Source organism: Ciconia boyciana, chromosome 4, assembly GCF_034638445.1.
Source record: "Ciconia boyciana chromosome 4, ASM3463844v1, whole genome shotgun sequence".
NCBI classification, from domain to species: Eukaryota; Metazoa; Chordata; class Aves; order Ciconiiformes; family Ciconiidae; genus Ciconia; species Ciconia boyciana.
Genome location: NC_132937.1, coordinates 96413192 through 96433357, shown reverse-complemented (window position 1 = coordinate 96433357; position 20166 = coordinate 96413192). Strand labels below are relative to the sequence as shown.

Genomic DNA, 20166 nt, shown 5'->3' with positions numbered 1-20166 from the left:
TTTTACATCCAGTTGGGTTCCTAATTTCATTTTTATATGCCTAAGTTATGCTTAAACTGTTAATTGGCTGTACTGTGTGCCACAACCATTTACAATGGCTAGAAGTAAAGGAGGTAATTAATAGATCCACAGCTGCACAAATCTCCTCCACCCACAGCTGCCCAAACCCAGATCCAACAAAAAATTTTGGGATTGGTAAACAAAACTTGGAATCACATATCCTTTCATGTCATTGCAACCTAAGATAATAATAATAATCAGTTACTGTTATGCAGCAGTTATGGACTATGGTTTCTGTGTCTGCGATTCCTTAAGCATGTAAGTATGACCACGTCAATTATTTTGTAGTATGACTTGAAAGCTCCTACGAATTTAACTTCTATAATAAGAATGTAGTTTAATTATTGTGAAAAGTTTTTTTAGTGTTACTTTACCATTTCTGTTTTATTCAGATTAATCTTAGTAGCATTTAAGTGGCTATGAGTTATGTAAAACTGGTTAATGTCACTACTCAAACATGGTAGAAATGTTATTTTTCACAGTGCCAACTTGAAATGTAAAAATAATTTTTCACATAAAGATTAATATATTTCTATATGAGAGCTCAGCAGAGGAGTTTGGGAAACTAAACTCTAACTCTTTACTGCAATATAATTTAATTTATATATTTTAAGTCATAATCACTGCTTGAAAACAGGATAAAATAAAGGTAACGTGTATCAGTGAATTGTTGAATGCTGTAACTTGAATAATGGTATAAACTCAGAGGAAGCATTTTGTATTTGGTGGGTAGACAACGGTGCGTGTCCTTTCTGAAATCACCATGGAGTGATAGTAGTTTTCTGCTGTGGCTGTAAATTGGCCGTATGGTGCCTCACGGTCAAGGTTCAGCTGACCTTTTTTCTGGGTTCTAAACTCTCCCCTGGATTTTGGGTTGTGGCTCCAGGTAGTCCAATAACCCATGTGGCAAGAACAGCTGTACTCCTCCACACTTTGTGCTACGCTGTGTGCTTGGTGTAAATTGTCATTATTTGGCATCCCCAGGTGGAAAAGAAAATAGGAGAGGAGACAGATACACTAAAGGCTATTTTAAGAGGAGGACATTGTTGTCCATGTTCATAGAATCAGGACAAGAAATAATAAATGGAATAAGAAAGATTGAAGTTGGACTTCAGTCAAACACCAAATGGGATTGTTGATGTTCACTACTGGAGCTTTTGAAAAAAGGCATTCAGCAGACATTTGTCAGGAATGGCATGGCTGTAATGTAGTTGACATGTCTTGGGATAGAGACTTTTCCAGATCATTTGAAGCCTTGGTTTTCTCTGATAGGGATCCACAGTGTGTCTTCATTCTGAAAGTCCTCTTCCCAGGCCAGTTCCATTAAAAGCATTTTGAACACGCCTAGGGATGCTGTCAATAACATTAATGTGATGGAGTTCAGCACAAACAAGGCAGCAAGAGTTACTTCATGGAGCAATACTAAAAAAGTGATTTTTCTGATTACAGCTTTGCAGATATGAGATTTTAGAAGTATCCTTCTTTTTGAGTATGAGAATAACCATGCTTGGTCTGATGACAGTCCAATAGTCCTGCCTTGGACAGTGATCTGAAGTGAATGCTTTAATGAATGAGTGTAAGAAAAGGGACAAGCACTATGTGATGGTTCTCCCATTCTGTTTTCCCAGCTTCCAGCAGTCTTCAGTTTAGGGAGTTCCTAAATCAGAAGTTGTATCTTCCTTTAATTTTATTCCTGTTGGATCGGTCCCCTCTTCAACTGTGCTGTACGTTGCAGTTCCCCAGATGTTAATCCCTGTGCTTTTTGTGGGGAATTTACTATCCTGTGCATTCTACTGAAAGAGCAGAATAGAGAAATTGTCAAACTAGGACTAAGCAAATTAGTCCTGAATAACAACCCTCCATTTCAGACACAGCACTGTATAAAAAAGACCTAATCTGCTTTCAGTGTCTGAGCTGTCATCTCCACATGCTCCTGTGCTGTGCTGGAAGTAAGTTTTTGCAGACTTGCTCAGTGTAGAAAATCCCTCTGGATGACGATCAGAGGAATATCACTCTCACCCTGGGGACTGCAGGCCAGTGTGGGAAAATGCTTATGGTCAGAGAGCCGAAGACTCTGTGTGAAGGAACAAGAAGAAGAAATAGGAGGCTGAAGCCTAGGTTGCATGGTGGGGAGCTTATGCATGTATCAGCATTAATTACTGCAGTATCACAGGTCATCTGTAATGCCATTGTGCAATGGTGAAGTTGGCGATTGGGGACCATCTTGTCACTGAAACCATGACAAGGTCCACTGACACCTCTAGTGGGAAGGGAAGTTGTGTCTCCCAGCCATCTCTCTGCAAAAGCACTTTACATAGTATTTATAAAGAAGAAAGGATTTTATCATTAACCTGTCATGGTTGTGAAAAAACAAGCCCTACAGGAACATCGCTGCATTGCATATGGGTATGCATCGATACATTGCATATGGATTATTAGCAGACTGCTAAATGATTGTCCATATCCACCTAACCAGCTCCTATAAAAATAAATTCACTGTTACCTGAAGAGAGCTATTCTTGACAGAACAAACTGGGCAAGGATGTGTGGTGGCAGGAGGAACAAGAAGAATAAATAGGAGGCTGAAGCCTAGATTGCATGGTGGGGAGCTTATGCATGTACCAGCATTAATTACTGCAATATCAGAGGTCATCTGTAATCCCATTGTCAGGGTTTGTGTTCAGCACAATTACCGTGCTATACTAAGCACAGCCAGTGTAATCTCATTCCAGAAAATGAGGTGCTTGGAGAAAGACAGGATTGCAGATGTCTAAAGCAGATTTGTTTTCTGCATGCCTTCAATTTTGCATCTGTTTGTTTTGATGACGTTAGCTAGAGACAAACCAACAGAGGAAATGAAAGCTATATATTCATGCTGCAAAATCAGGCACGTTTCATCACCAGTAACAAGAAATCTTTTTCTTCTGTTTGCAGAGGCATAATCCTCACATTTTCAAGCAATTTTTAAACCATTTGGAGGTTTTACTTAATTTGTGGACTGGCATAAATGTAGAAGTCCAAATTAAATATACTCAAGTAACATGTTTACCCAGTGCTATCTGCTTATTAGCTCCTACTGTAGTAATTCTTTATCTTAAAATGATTTGCCCTTCCCCTATTAAGAGGGGGAATCAGTGACATACTTCCTGATTCTAATTTACTTCTGAAGAGATATCAGTGTAAAACACAGTAAGATAACTGTCATCTTCTTCTGTTTCCTTTTGCATAAATATTTTTCTTCAGCTGGAGGGATTTATTGTTGTAAGAGATAAGTGTGGAAACACAGAACTCATCTTTTGTCTGGGGAGCTATTTGATCCCCATACCCTTGGTCTATAAGTGAAATCTGGACTAATGATCATTGGCTTTGTGGTGCAAAATGGTATGTAACGTTTCAGATCTAGTTAAGTTTGAGATTGTAAAAGAAGCCTTCAAGGCAGTTTTATAACTTCACGTGAGTTGGTGAGGATTCTTAGGAGAACTGAAAAGATATAAATGAATCCTTCACTTTCCCTGTGTTGCCAACTTTTTCCATCCTTCACTGGATCCATTCACAGTCATGTAGCTTATTGGTACACCTTTACATTCTGTCATCTTCATGGACAGTGGGGCATTGTGGGCATCAGTTTGTGTTTGATGAGAAGAAGAGAAGCGTCAATAGGGTTTTATTTAGTGCATAGCAATTGTCACTGTAGGATTAAAACCAATATTGCTTGAGTTAGTATTTTGCTATTTAATGACACTAAAATAACAGCTCCAGATGACAAAATCTTCCATGTGAATCTGTATCATGAACCTGTCAAGCAGCTTTTTAATTGCTATTTTATTTTTTCTTACTTTCTTGCATCAAGCTGATTGTCATACCCCGGTGTGTTGGCATTAACTAATAAAAATGGTTTTCTATTTAATGACTGACGTTGACCAGACTGAATTGTACAGAGCCACTGTAGCGATATTATTACTCCCTTGGAGACTGCAGTTTCCCAAGCTGTCATGATTTTTGTTAAATGAACTGTGGATTTAATAGAAGCAGATGTATAACAACAAAATATAATATAGCTTGTATTTGTTCTGCAAAATATGTATCTCAGTATTATTTAAAAGACAAACAGTCTCCAAAAGCTGCATTTGTTTGTGTCCTTCATTGTTAGTAGACAATGGCATATCACAGCCCTTAAGCACTAAAATAAATAATTGATATCTTAACTTGAAGGAAAGTATTGTTTGTGTCTCAAATTGAGTATCTTGTGCAGAAGCTAGTCCTTTACTGATACAATGTGTTTGATGGAACCAGAGGTAGGTTATTCAGCTGAGAGTTTTCAGGCAAAGTAAATTTCTTGGAAACTTAGAGGGTAATAGCCCCATTAGAGCTTTTGTAAGGAGAAAGCATGACTCACAAATCTATAGGAGTATTTGGAAGAAATTAATGAGCATATGGCTAAGGAAAGTCAATTTGCCGTGCAGTATTTGACTATCTGAAAATGTGTTCAACTATTTTCCTTCAACTGATAAAATAAAGTAAACTGAAAAGTTTTCTCATATAATAATGTCCGATTAAAAATAAAGAACAAAAGAGTGCATAAATGGGCAGCTGTAACAGTGGAAGGAGCTTACTCACAACGTCCTAGCAAAACCTCTGTTGAAATCCTGGCTGTTCAATAAATAAGCAAGATAGCAAAATGTTCTGATAATTTAAGACATGTTCTTAGCATAATTAAAATAGACTGAAGAGTTTTAAAAATATCTTGAAATACAGATTGACCTGGCTATGAAACAGAAGGTTAAATTCAATGTGGCCAAGTTCAAGGTAAGACTACTCAAAAAAACCCCTCATGATGCATGTGGAGGTATCTTATGTCTCAGGAAGAGATAGCCTTGGGTGAGCTTCCTCAAGGCCCATTTGCCAGACCTGTGCCTAGGAAATTGCTCAATTCATCAGCTATGGTCAGAGTATGATTGCATGGCAAGTTCTGTGGTTTGGACCTGCAAGCAGGTCTTGAGCAGGATTAAGCTAAAGCCAAGCTTCCCACCATAAGAATGATCTGATGTCCTTCAGGCCAGTGAAAAAAGATGGTCCTCTAAAGACAGATCTTAGTGGTGTGTACATATATATTACTTTGTAAGGCTAATATTGTTTAGAAATTATTATCCAGTCTCATATTTCCTACGCATCTCGTGTTGTTATGCTTGAACTGAACACCAAAGTAGAAAGTATCTCTAATGTGGTAGTTTTAATTTTTAGGAGTGGTAAATTTTGTGTTTAACTCACATTGAAAAACTGACAAACATGACAAACCAAGACTGGAACTGCAATTAAAATAAGAAGCTTGTACAATTAAGTACCTATTCCCTGAAGGTAGAGATTTGCTTTGGATTTCAGGAATAATCCTTCTAAAACTAAGGAAGGTAAACACTTCTGTCCATAGATGGTCATAGCTGACAAAGTAGAATTAAGTGCTGTACTTGGTAATTTAACTGCCTTCAATTTAGAAAGGAAAATCCACCTTTCTCTTGTAAGAAATTCACACATATTTCAAATACCATTTAATGCATCTCGAGCATGAGAACTAACACACCTTCAAATCAAAACTTTCCACAAAGTTCCACACCTTAAACAAAGGATGATAAGCAAAAACAATGAACATCCACATCTCTTCCAAGTCTGCCAAAGCTAGGTTGTCTGTAGGAGATCAAGGGTCTTGTCATCAAATACACATTCTTCATTTGAAAATTATCTGCTAAAGCCAAATACCCTTATTCCGGACCCCACTCAAAACTGGCTCTGACACATGCTGGAGCTCTGTCCTTGTGCACACATTTTTCCCATTAGGTCACTGAATAATGGTAGCAGGGCTGGCAGGTGTCCTCATCCCTGTGCTCCTCACCATGAGAGGAGAATATTTATAAAGATTATAGCTGTGTGCTCCCTATCCATATTAAAACACCTGCCATGCCTCTATGCCTCCTTTTTAAGCTCCTCTTGGAAACCTCTCTTCTGTTTTCTCACATCTCTATTTTTAAATACTTATCCATCTATACCAGCTGTTAGGGGCCGTTAATTTCATGGTAAGGTGGAATCAGTCCTGTATGTATGTGTGTGTGTGTGTTTGTGAGTTACACAGATGTATAGACACACACGTGTGCACTTTCTTTTCCATCATGAAACAACAAAGACATTTTAATAAGTAAATATAAGAAACTTTTGAAAATATGCAGTTTTCTTAAGAAAGTAGAGTAGTTTACCTCTGGTTTGCAAGCAGATATGCCAGTTCATACACCAAAGGAAATCTGATTAGATGAAAAGATTTCAGAAACAGAGCTAAGATTCAAATGGGTCTTTCAATTTTTAAGAAACTCTTGATAACACAATGAAAAATTACACTTTTCCAATATATGTGGTTTGTTTGAATACATTCTATATAGTGCCTGCCTGTGCAGGTGACAAATCATTTGTTTTCTTCTGGCACTACTACACACCTGGCACAGCAGCAGGAGAGAGCTGCATTTTGTTATGTTTTGTGCAGCATGAACAGAGTTATTAGTCAAGTGCTGAATGCACCGCCTTTATTGTTGGGTGATACGTGACACAGAAAAGTAGAACTAGGACTTTAGATTCTAGCTGAGCTTCGTGGACTGTTAAAAATGTGGATTAAATCATTGTATGGTGCAAGTCAGTCATTAATTTCAGGATTTCATTTAAGCATATCCTGGAAGTAAACCAGTTTTTGCATTTAAGAAGTAACAGATTTGGAACCCCACCTTTGCAGGGGTTTTAGCTTATCTTTTCAGAGAGCAAGCATGTGCTTGTCCATGGCCCTTGCTCCATAATAAACTTAAAACTGCAATTTAGTTTATATTCGTCTCCATTATCAGTGACACACAATACCCAGGGATTGTATTGCCAGTGACTCCCAGCTCTGTCTCCCTGCCTCAGCTTCTGCCAAGAGGAGCAAATTGCACTGGTCACTTTTTCTTCTCTGTACCTTTAAATTAATGAGGAATTAAATTATTTGTGACTTTTTGCCCATATGGTGTAAGGATTTCATAGCAGTGCCATTTCAGAGTTCATTCTCGGGTACTGCTTAAGGTGAAACACTGCCAGGCTTCTGAGAAAACCTAAAGTGAAAGTAAACATCTGCTCTATCCTGTTGTGTTCAAAATTGCTGAAGTGCAGTTGACCCACAAAGCAAAAGATCTTTTGGGCAACTGAGCAAGATCGGCTGCTACAGTATTTCCTGCAATTAGCTTCTTTCTGTACTCTGCATCAAAATTGAGTTGAGAAAAAAAAATCTTACTTACTTGAAAGTGGTTGGGACTATTTAATAGTAGGTAGACTGCCAATCATTTGTATATAATGAATTTTCAAAATTTTCTCTGTTTGGATTGCTCACAATAACTGAATGCTCTTGTTCCTGTACCCAAATGGAGTGGCTTCAGAAAACAATGAATGCAGAAATATCTTGACTTTAAAAAAGATTACGCCTACAAGTATTTCAGGTGAATAAATTAATAATGAATACCACACACAAAATCATGAACATTTGAACATTACAGTTAAATCCATAGTTTGCAGTTTGCTGGTTAGATGTATAAGTTCTTTAACTATTTTTAATGTAACTGAACAATATCATGTGTCTAGTTTCATATTTCTAAAGATAACTGCAATAACAATATGTAGTGTATTGGCTAAATGCTAACCTCCATGGCAAGAGCAGCAACGTAGAACTTTCCAGTAATTACAGAATTTTAAATCTGCTTTTAGCCACTATTTCTGTATTTGAATCTAAGGATCATTTTCATTCATTGTATCTGTAAAACCCAAACTCACAATTCTTCAGCTAGAACAAACTAAAAGAAATTGAAGGCTTAATCTATTTCATTAATTTTGCAATGGGAAGAGTTATTTACAAACAATATTTTTGTACCTTTTTTTCACTTCTACAGAAAGAAGATGCTACTCAAGTGCTTTAAATCTCTTCTAATAATGTATTTGACATGACATTTTGGATCTATTTGTGTGCTATTTGTAATTACAGCCACTTGGGACTCAGAAGAATTGATCATTTCAGTTGCATTCATTTCTTTTCTTGTTTCCATTTGCAGGATGCTCTGGCCCACTAGGGATAGAAGGAGGAATTGTGTCAAACCAACAAATTACTGCGTCATCCACTCATCGAGCTCTTTTTGGACTCCAGAAATGGTATCCATACTATGCACGACTTAATAAGAAGGGTCTTGTGAATGCTTGGACTGCTGCAGAAAATGACAGATGGCCATGGATTCAGGTAACAGATGGAGCTGAGGAGGAAAAAAAATCTCCTTGATTCAATTGCCAGAGTCACTTAAGAAACTGATGAAGACAAGCCGTAAACTAACAGCTAGGTTCTTATTCACTGTCAGAAATGTAGCCTAGACTAAAAGGGACTATTTAGTTGCAAAACAGTAATAATCTCGACTTTACAAATGCACAAATCTTTTTATTTACAAAAATGCATGCATATGTTCCATTGGGGCTCTAAACCATGGAAGCAAATTTACAAAGACCCTTTTCAAAAAGGAAGCTGCTTTCCACACATCACATTTGCTCAGTAGGTCCTTAGCAGCATTTAGCAGCAATATCTCTTGGTGGAGATACTTTGACACATGCATCCTTCCTTGGGCATAATTGTAGAGTGCTTTAATGTGGGTTTGGCTGTACCAGGGCCTTCAGGAATAGTTTGTCCTCTCTTCTGAGCTGCTCTGGGCCCACAGGTTAAGTATTGTGTGCATCATGCTAAAAGTAACAAGAATTGTTTTAATTAAGGTTGAAATAGCTGTTAGTTCAACCACATCCGTGGGGCTGAAAATACACTTTTTTTTTTGTTCCCACTCAAGGATGTTAACACTAGAATGATTCAAATGGCAATGCACTCTTTGCAGACTGGATTTCTCTGCGCCCAGCAAATGACTTCAGTAAAAGTCATAAAGCACTGAATATATGAAGTCCTGTGCCTGTATTTCTAATGAAGATAGTGATTATCTAGTCATTGCTGTAGCTCTTTACTTTTATGGTGTTTTCTTTTCATGATATGTGAACTGGGCTAAGCTTTGGCATTTTCAGCCGTTAGTTAATAAAGCTGATGTTAGTTACTCATGGGAAAACCTTTTGCACTAATAAGTATAGTCAATACGTGAAGAGGGTGCTTCCCTCCCAGTGAACCCACCACAGGAGCAGCAGAAGGTGGTACTTGCATCTTGTCTACCAGCACGGAGTTAGCTGAACCGTCCGTATGTCCCTTGGGTGTGTCAGACACAGTCTTCTTGAAGTTACCTTCGTGTACGACATAATTTTTGTTCATATTCAAGTTTTTGTACTTGTACTTTTGTACTACCGCTTGTGATTTTTCTGCGCGGTTCCCTGATATGTTGGGGAAAAGCGTACAGGATCACCTGTTCATTTTTCTTGTTTGGAGAGCAGGCACAAACCGGTTTGATGAAGTTTTCTGAAACTGGTGTGGTGGTGCTGGATTTTGTCAGTTCTGAAAAATGAAGCCAGTGTTACTGTTTGTTATTCATTGCAGAGTGAAAACACAAAGGCCCTTCAATGTATCTTAACTCAGTTTTCTTCAGTAAAGACCAGAGGGGTTAGGAAGTCTGTAAAATTGATACATTGAGAAACAACTGGAAAGAATAACGCTAAGGGACTTGAGCAGATTTTCACAGGAGTAGAAAGCTAATGTAACTTTAACGGATAGTGAAAAAGTCGGTGTTACAGTAGCTTTTGCGCTGCTTTAGAGCTGGGCTTTATTAAATGAGCTGGAGAAAAAATTCAGAATCATTTAGCACTGGCTCCCTAGACATGTCTTTACTAGGAGATGAACTGGAAGGGGATGTCTAATGGTCTGTTACTTCCATGGGCAAAGCCATGGCAAAGCCACCACCCACCACGGAGGTGGCTGTCTGGCAGATTTCTACCCAGACCAGAATTATGTCCGTCTTGGACTTTGCTCCCAGGGAAGTCTTCCCTTTGCTCTTACGTGGAAGGAAGGCTGGACCAATGGAGAAAATGTGTCTACAAATCTCAGCCCGTGGCATCAGGTTTGAACAATTTGTTCTTTTTTTGGAGTTAATGACCTAATTTAGGTAGTGCCAGTCCCATGCAGCTTATTCTGTAATTTTGACAGCCGTAGTATGTAAGTAGTTTCTAGAAGCTAATTAAGTTATATGATTAATTTGTACTAAGCACCTAGCATTCCCTTCTTTTTCTTCTCATTTTTCTTTAAAAATAAACTTTGGCTATACTTTTCACAAAACTTGCCAAGTATTTAATTTTTTTTTTAGATCAGAGTAAAATTAAAAATACTCTTTGTAATTTAAAAACAGAAGTTTGAATCTTGAGAGGATTTTTTTTTTCCTTTTCTGAAGACTTTTCTCCTAAAAACACCCGGGAGCAGAAAATCTAATTTGTCAGGGAGATGATACTTGTAGAGAAAAAGTGCTTTTTAGTCTTCTGCAGAAACCCTGTTTTGATTTGGCAAGGATACAGACCTCCACAAACTCACACTTTATGTGCTGCATAGTAGTTCTTTACAACAGAGCACTGTCTTGTTCTTCAAGCGTGAAATACACTGTAAGAGACAGACACTGCCTGACCCTTATATGGGTGAACAGTTTCTGTTGAGAGACGAGGAGAAGCAGAAATCCCGTATCTTATTTTTGTACAGCTTCTGTAATGGCCAGGGAGATACTTCGTAAACATTTGTGGAAGGTTACAAAAAGTCAGCCCACTCTGATTTGTGCTAAGTTTCTGGCTACCTTCCTTCTTGTCTCGTGGGAGAAATGCTCCCTCTAACAACAGCTTACTCTGAGTTTTTACTTTATTGTATCACCAGCTTCTTCCCAGATCGAAATGTGAGAGGTCTGCATATGGGACCTTTTCCATGTTTCCAAGTAGCTGGTCCAGAAGATGGCTCCTGAAAAACAGTGTGAATGTTTGGCAGAGATTAAGTGGAATGTTATGAAGCCAGAAGCTCCATTTTTAGAAATGTAAATTAACATTTAGTGCAGTGAACCTAAAGCAGTAGCCTGTTACCCTCTTACAGTTTCTGATGCTAGATAAATTCTAAAGGAAGCTGTGTATAATGGGCAAAGTCCCCCAAAGTATAATTATGTACAGGCCTGTAGCTATTTTTGCCTTGTTCCATCATTATCAATTTTCTTTGTCATTTAATTTATTTATATGCAGCTTGGCAAATGAAAGGTTTGAGTGCTTTGCTTATAACTCACTTGTAATGAGTGCAGAGTTTTTTTCTCTAATCTTTCAGGTGTCTGACACACATGAACTAATTAGTATGCAATTTCATTTTCCTGCATTCTCCCAATGAACTGAAAATTGAAATTGCCATTTTAAATTTACACTCTCAGTAAGTAATTAGTAATGGCACTACAATGCTTGTAATTGGCTTGTGATTTAAAGGGTCAGTGACCATGTTTTTGAAAGCAAATTAAAGTCAGAGTAAGTCATATCTCCCTTTTAAAGTTCTTCTGACCTCTGTTTCTCCTCATAGGTTGGCTGTGATAAAATAACACCTGTGTATACTGTTTAACGCTTTTTTAGTGACACTAACTTTTAATGTTTCCAAATACAATAAGAAAAAATCCCACACTTCTATTTTTCATTAATTGTTCCTGAGATATAACCAAAATGGTCACTTTGCCTGTTCCGGTAACAAGTCTTTTTTGTCAAAACTCCTTTTTTAGGAGAGCACTGGTTTCTCTTTTCCCTTTTGTCCTTTTACATTCATGAGTGCAAAATATGCTGTTTGTTTTTATTCTGATTCCCCTTCATCTCTACTCCTTTCTTGCACATATCTATACTTTTCTATTCATACCTATATTTTCTCAAGGCAGTATGGATCAGAATAGAGATGGCCATGGGCAGGATTGTTGTTTCTATTCTCTCTCTACCATATCCAAAGTCAATAACTGCTAATCTCTAACACAAACCTGCTAACAGGACCTTCTAAGTGTTACTCCTCTCTAGTGATTTCTAACCTAGAGATCCATGCCTATACTTCACATCTCTTTGTCTCTCCCAGTTTCACCACCCAAACCTAATATTTCTTAACTCATTTTTCCCCTACTCATGACTGGTTTCCCTTTCCTTCCATGAACTATTATCCTTTTTTATATCACTGAAGTTATTATTCCTGTAATACACAAGGACTTCAGCCATGGTAGATATGCCAAAAATGCATAAACTGGAATGTCGTGAAGAACACTGTAAGACAAGATAGAATAATTTGGTATAACTAGCAATATAAGGACTGGCCTACAGTACCAAGATCCTAAGTCATGCAGTTAAAATCTATAAGTAACTTTGGAAGAAGGATGCATGTTGAGGAACCATGCTCAGGGATGAGAGAGCAAGGTGCGTGAATGTTGTCCTGTAAGATAATAGTCCTGCTTCTTTAGACTTTTAGAGTAGGTATGGTCTTTTTATTCTGCAAATAATACCAGTGCAATGGGTTCCCAGTCTATAGATGAAGCTTCCTAAACGTTAATTTGCCCAATAACAGTAAGACCTATACCGCCTACGTCAGGGAGCCTGGAGTGGAGAAGGAGCTCACAGCAGAGCTTCAGTGGCTCCTGACACTGCATCACAAGGCAGGCTGGGCTGGGTTGGGTCGTCAGCATACCAGGGAATCCTACGAATATCAACCTCAGAAATACATGGCAGTCTTAGAACAAAGTAAGAAGGCGAGTAAAGGCATAGAAGAGGTATAGGGTAGAAGGTGTCAGATTTAAGGCTAGACAGCAAAAATCTGGGTGTACAGTGAAGTCTGGTAGGAAGCATTACACAGCAAAGATTGGTACAGTTGGCAAAGATGATGTTTCGAGTCAGGAGGGGTCAGGGAAAGTTTTGATTAAGGAAAGGATGGGATAAATTTGATTTCCTGGTCCTGGCTGTGGCCAGTTGATTAAGCAAGGAGTGGAAAAGATCAGTGCTGGCTGGTTCCTGTGCAATTGCTGCTGTTGCACCGTGACTGAGCTATCACATCTGAGAAAAAGAAATCCCTTAATTTCTGCTCGTCCCCTCAGTGTGATTGTGGAGAGGATCCCTCTGGAGAATGTGCCTGATGATGCAATAATTTTAATGGTGTACAAGAGACTATCAGCTCTTTTTGAAGTGCTTTGTGGTCTTTTGGACATGGAAATTGTTTTTACAAGGTCAGTGTTAATCCACAGCCACCAAGAGCAGATTTGGGCATACCTTACATCTGGAGAATATTAAAAGAATGAACTAATTACTGTATATCATACCACTGTGTGGGAGCTATGATTGAACACCTGAACTGTTGCTGGAGACTGTTGTATATGAATGTAAGTTATTAAATAGAAAAAAAAAAAAAAGATTCATTTACAAAACAGCTGGACTGCTCAGTTTGGTTGCAGAATCAAAAAATGGGAAATAAAGTTGGTTCAGACTGAGTAGTTGGCTTTTTCCCCCTAGTTTTTATTGCATACAAAAATATCCAAAATATTTAGTTCATATTTTTATTATTTTTTGCGGTTGATTTTTGAATGTCAAATGTGATTTCAGAATGGAAAAGCTAGAAGTCTTATTTAGAATATATGAAAAGAGCATTCTAATTCTAGGAGTTTTCTAATTTCTTCCCTAAATGTATTTTCTGAAACTATATGCTAAAGTTCAGATGAAACTCCATATTTTGAGATACAGCAGTTTGACATAAAAAGTGCCCAACTTCAAATTGCTAATTTGAATGTATTAGTATTCTAGTCCAAAATAAAATACATCAGGTTTTGTCATGGTTTAGCCCCAGCCGGCAGCTAAGCACCACCCAGCCGCTCGCTCACCCTACCCTCCTCTCTGGGTGGAATGGGGGAGAGAATCAGAAGAGCAAAAGTAAGAAAACTCATGGGTTCAGATAACAGTTTAATAATTGAAATAAAATATAATAATAATAATAATAATAATAATAATAATAATAATAATAATGAGAGAGAGAGAGAGGAACAAAACCCAGGGAAAAACAAAAAAACGAAGTGATGCAACCGCTCACCACCCACCAACCGATGCCCAGCCCATCCCCAAGCAGCGATCGCTGCCCCGGGCCAACTCCCCCAGTTTCTATACTGCCCATGACGCCATATGGTCTGGAATAGCCCTTTGGCCAGTTGGGGTCAGCTGTCCCGGCTGTGCCCCCTCCCAGCTTCTTGTGCACCTGGCAGAGCATGGGGAGCTGAAAAGTCCTTGACTGGTGTAAGCACCGCTCAGCAACAACTACACCATCAGTGTGTTATCAACATTATTCTCATACTAAAATCCAAAACACAGCACTATACCAGCTACTAGGAAGAAAATTAACTCTATCCCAGCCAAAACCAGGACAGTTTATTTACTTTTACCTTCTCAGTGCATCTGTTTTAAATAATACTTTTTTCTTTTTTAATAACTTTGCACAGCTTTAGGAAAATTTCTTCATTATATTTGTTGAAACTCTGAGTAAATAGTCTTCCTGTAGAGACTCTTAATAAAAAAAGGGACCTGTGATGGAAAGGGATCTACCCCAGCAGATTCAGGGTAAAATTTTTCCCAAGACCCTATGTAATTTAGAATTTTAAGGTCAAGTAAGTACAGTTAGAGCCACAAAAATATAGTTCTTGTAAGAACTTGTTCCCACAGCAGAAGTCAGAGTGCTTAATTGGTGTCTCCCACACCACCTGTGGTTCCAATCCCACCTCTCGCGCTCAGCTTTACATTTTTGGAGCTTTCAGTCCCTAATACTGGCATAGTGTCTGTGAATCTCACAAACCTAATCATAACTACTGTGACACACACAAAAATGTACTTATAATAAAGACTTTCTAAGTTCCATCATTCTTATCCCCAAGTAGGAATCAATAAAATGTTAGGGTTTTTTCTCCAAAAAAGGCAAGGAAAAAAATTAGCACCTTCCACATCAAGAACTTCCAAAGAGCAAGTATACACCAGGTGATAGCTATTTGCTAATAAAATTATAAAACCCAAAATACACAGAGGTCTTGCAGAACATTCATTCAAACATCTGTTAGTAAGAGCTCTAAGCAAACTACCATCTGTCAAACCATCCATTTTGTCAAAGTTCATTTCCTCATTCATGAGTACTGTTGTATCAGCTTCCAAAAATACCTGTCATCATAGATTAAATATTTAATATTACTTAATATAGCTCTCAGCTTAGTATAATGTGGCCAAGTGAACCTTATGAAATACAACCTGAGAATCATCATGTAAGGTGACTAAAACCATATATAGGAAGACTTAATCTCCTAAATTAAATGCTGAAAAAACTATTAAAGCTCTGCATTTTTGTCAATACTCCAAAATTTGACTTAATATCATAGGCGGATTTCCTTGGGGGATATTGATGAATGGCAGTAAGTACCTTGAAGCCCTTGGCAGGGGAGAACAGAAGCTAATAACAAAAGTGCAGCTGAATTCTCTCAAAACTATCCCACGCAGGACCTTTGAACTGCAGGAATTAGAAGAGATCTTCAGCTAGTCAAAGTCTGCCATAAGTTCACTGACTTCAGTGAACTCAATACAATGTCTGCTAGCTGCAGATCTCCCTCAAGATCTGTACATTTAGCTTACAGACTAAAAATATAATTTATGTACTCACAACAGACAAGAAAACAAAAAGATTGGGAGCCTATTTCTTAGTGTAATCATCCAGATACTCCCTTGTGTCCCATATCTTGGTGTCTATTTGATATCATCTTATATCTCCTAGTTTCATTCTTTATACACACAAACACCCACGCACAGGCATATTCAAACAACTTTTGATTGAGGTTTTGGATACACAAAAGCAGTCAGTTCAGAGTTAGCATCCCCATGGCAACTGAAACTTGATGCTATTATGAATACTATCCATAACATGCTCTGTCAGCCTGTGTGCCAGCTTTCCTTAATTACTCCATGTAATATGGCTGAACAACTGAAGTAACAGTACTTTTAAATGCATTGTTTCAGGCATATGTAACACCATCTATTTTGACTTAATGTTTTTTCACATTTACCATCCTGATATTAAAAGTAATCCAGCCAGCAAGTGGTGACACACTGAAATGAGCTAATGTGTGTCCGTCTGGTTTCTCACGTCAGTAATAAGCTGCAAGTGGAGATGCCCCATCACCTATGTGGTGGCTTGCCAGCTGTAATGGAGTGATGTGTGGGCATCATAGTCCTCCTGTGGGGAGGACAGCATCTCAATCTGTAAGATGATACTATGCTGATGTGTGATAGTCAAACAAGTCATATTTTATGTTGCAAACACTCACTTTCAAAACCAGCAAAGCAAAAGATCCTCACTTATAGTTACTCTTCTTCTAGGCTTGACTTCTAGAAAAAAGCTGTTTCAAGTTACTTCATTACACCTCAGGTTCAGGAAGCAAAGTTCATTAAAAAGTAAAATTACATGCCAATATATTAATATTTTTTTGTATGTGGTACAGAGGCACGTGTATACACTTACTTCTGTGTTGGTGGCCCCAGAGCAGTACATATATGCTGAGTTCGTATGTGTGTAGGTGGGTGACAGAAGCGCAGAGCAATCTGCAGGGTAAAAATAGAGGCAAAGCCTTGGTACAGCTCTAGCTGTGGAGAAGCAAGCACGCGGTCCCTGGCTGCACCACTGTGTTTCTCTGTGATTTTACAGCTGGTGGAGAAAAGTTACTGTTTTATATAGGCTGTTGGAAGTATGGGAAGTCACCAGCACCACGATACTACAGCAGAAAACAAGGGCTAAAGTAAACTTATACTCCTGGACCTCCCCTGGAAATGATGGCACGTGTCATCTCAAAGACCTTCTAATTTCAGTGGAACATCAATTCTGTGGACTGAAAAATAGGAGTGAATTTTACTCTTGCAGTCTTACAACCTTCTTATTCCATGAGCGGTTAAGATAAAGAGACATCGTTCACGTCTTGAGTCTTTCAATGAGACTTTTCAGATTTTTAGGGTTTTTTCTTTGTCTGTCACAAAACCAAGCAACATTTAACATTTTTAATCTAATCTATTGCCTGCCAACTTTTGTAGAAGAAAAAAATATTTTGAGGAAAAATGCAGAGATAATGTAAATGATTGGAAAGTCTCACTGAACGGTAACTTTTTGAGTTTATATATCAACTTTTTTGTCTATTGATTCCTAATTTCAAGAGATAATGAAATCTATATTATGAGTGTGTTTGTTGTGATTCAACCAATATTCAGCCAATTTCTTAAGATTCAGGAGGGATTAATCATTTGAGCCAATTTTTCATTTTCTGTAACAGCATCTCTGGGTGGAGAAATCATTTGAGTGGCATAGTCTTTTCAGTAGTCACAAGGCCATCTGTCCCCTGTGTGCTTACTAATCTACCTCTTTACTCCACTTGTGTCCATCTAAAACCTTGGCCTCTCTCCCTACACAACCAGTCCATTAGCAACTAACAGATTATTGTCAAAGATGACAATATGTGGGAAGGATTGCTTTCACGTACTCCTATTTTCCCATTTGTCTTTCTCCCACAAATTTTGTCATGACATGAACACAGTCTAACAGTTGCCCTAATTATGAGCAGCATTACTAGATCACTCAGAAATCCTAGTTACAGCTGGAACTTCAATATGTTTTCAGTCCTCTATAAACAGACAACTAAAAAGACTCTGCACTAACTAGACAAGGTATTTGTGGATATATGCGAAGAGCAAAAGGATGGTATGGGCAGCATGATAGGCAGCAGAAACCCAGCTGTGGCTGCCAGGCTCATGGGAAAAGAAAGTTTTAAGCAGGCATACAATGGTTAGGATTGTCTTGACCAAGGAAGAAAGGGGGTGAAGATCTGTATTTTATGATCAGTGTTATGAAAACTGAAATACTGCTTTGTGAGTTATTTAGCAACTGAAAACAGCATTTCCTTACTGGCTGAGGAAGGGTAGCTAAAGTGCGATGGCATGGGAAGTGATTACTCATGAGGAGTCTGCAAGCACAGATCTACTGTGTCACTTGTTCTTCATGGACTCCTTGCAAAAAATCCAGACCTCGTTTGAATAGTGGGATTTGCAGCATCTCCCAAGGCTGATGTAGCCAGGATTACACAGGAAAGGAAGTCTGCCCATTGCACAGCCCATGACGATCGTGTCCTGTGGAACCACTCTTCAGGTAGACTCTTCGCCTTCCTTTACAGTAGTAATCATATAATTTCTGTAGATAAGCTACATAAAAAGAAAGACAAGGTAGTGAACTATGGGTGAGAAGTACTCTCTGCACAGGTTGTTTGTGCACCATTTGATAGCACTGTTACCACATACTGGGTTTATTCTGGTGGAGGAACTAAGCAGCTTTAGTTTTCCAGTGTGTTAAAATAAACTGGGAATATGTAATGATCACAAAACCCCAGCAGGGATCTCACAGTGCCAGGGAAGTTTTTGCTTTAGCTCCCATCTTTCAATGGATGGGTTTAATTCCAGGTTCAGCTTTAATATTCAAAACTAATGAAGATAATGTCTTTATCTGGGCAACAGACTTGTCATTTTCTAGCACATTTCCTTTTTACTTAACATATCTTGGTCTCGGAAGTTACATATGACCTAGACAAAGCCCACTGAAGTCAGAATGGGAATTCTTCCCAGTTGTCCTTGTTGGGCTTCAGGGCAGGTCATATTTGTTATCAGAGTTTTTACTAGAGTGTATCTACCAAAGTGCCTTAAAAATGATGCAGGAAAGGATGCAATAGAAAGTACCTCTGATATTTGCCATAGGCACATTAAGAATTTTCCCTGAGTATATTTTCATGGTGATTTTAATATTGTACCTTTTGAATTTACTTATTTTCCCTAGAAGAGGCCTTTCATGTAGGATTAAAAGAAAAGTGCATGTTTGTTTCTGTGACCTGAGTCTATCATCCTACCTTCTAGCCTCTACAAGCTATTGATCAAAGCTATTTACAAGTGGAAATACATATAGATATTTTCTCTGACTTTTTTAGTTACACATTCTTTGACTGGTACTTTAAGAAGTGTTCTAGACATTTTGGGGAAGTTCTTTCTGGGAGGCATTAGCATGCCAAAGACAGGAAGAGTATTCACAAGTTCAGCGTATATGAAGGAACTAATAATAGCAGTAAATGACCTTAGTGTTTCTTAGCTAACCTGAAATTGCAGGTAGTTAATACCCATTTAATCAATACTTTGTAAATGAGATGAAATTTTACAGGGCTACAAACCTCTGAACGAGATTGATTATGGGCCTCTTCTTGAGATGACAGTCTAAACATGCCAGTATTTGAATAATTCATATAATCCAGTTAATGGCATTCATAGCAACTACTTTTGGGACTAAAATAATGACTTAATAATAAGAAGAAACAGACCAAGCAAGTTTTTAGTCTGTCTAATTATGTAAATTCTCTGAGGCATAAAGTGAAAGTTCTCAACAAAAGCCAAATGAAGTGAGTGCTTTTTGGTACTATTCATAACATGCTCCTCCCAATTAGCATTATATTGGCCAAACAATCCCCGTATTTATGTTTTCCATACAAGTAGGGTTTAACCTATATTTTGATCTTTTCACAGAAAGGCAAATTAAATTAGTGGGCCAATTTGCGTCTCTGATTCAGCATGCCTAACTTGAAGCGTATAAGTAGTCTAATTGAAGATAGCAAAGGTGATGAGTCGCTTTTAGATGGTTGGCTGAGGCTAAGCTGTAAGTGAGTATAGGGAAGACCTGAGAGATGTTTGTTGTTACCATAAGATATGATAGTCTGGCAAGGCACTCTGGAAACAACAGTATCAGGAGGAGGAGTTTGCAGAGGATTTAATAGCAAAGTTGTGAAGAGACTTTGCTGGATCTGCATCCATGTAAGCAAAACAAAAAGGGCTTCGGATCAGAAGTAACTGAGTATTTAATTGGTTTGTCTGCAAGGTACAATCCGACAATCACATCAGGAATTATTATTTGTAAAGTGACCTGTAGCAAATGACTGTGTTAGTTCTTCTAGACTATCACAATTATACAATAAAACATGTTGGCTTTTCCCCATGTAATAAACCCCCTTCCAGAACGGCAGCAACAGCTGGAGT

The 20166-nt window shown here is 38.2% G+C and overlaps 1 protein-coding gene across 2 annotated transcripts in view; it reads left to right on the top strand.

Moving 5' to 3' along the window:
• The window catches only part of EDIL3 (EGF like repeats and discoidin domains 3), a 260857-nt gene that overhangs the window by 176593 nt on the left and 64098 nt on the right, over positions 1 to 20166 (top strand). For both annotated transcript variants that reach the window (XM_072860707.1, XM_072860706.1), the window contains one exon: positions 8163 to 8344. In XM_072860707.1, the coding sequence (XP_072716808.1) occupies positions 8163 to 8344 (182 nt within the window). The remainder of the gene's footprint in view (positions 1 to 8162; positions 8345 to 20166) is intronic.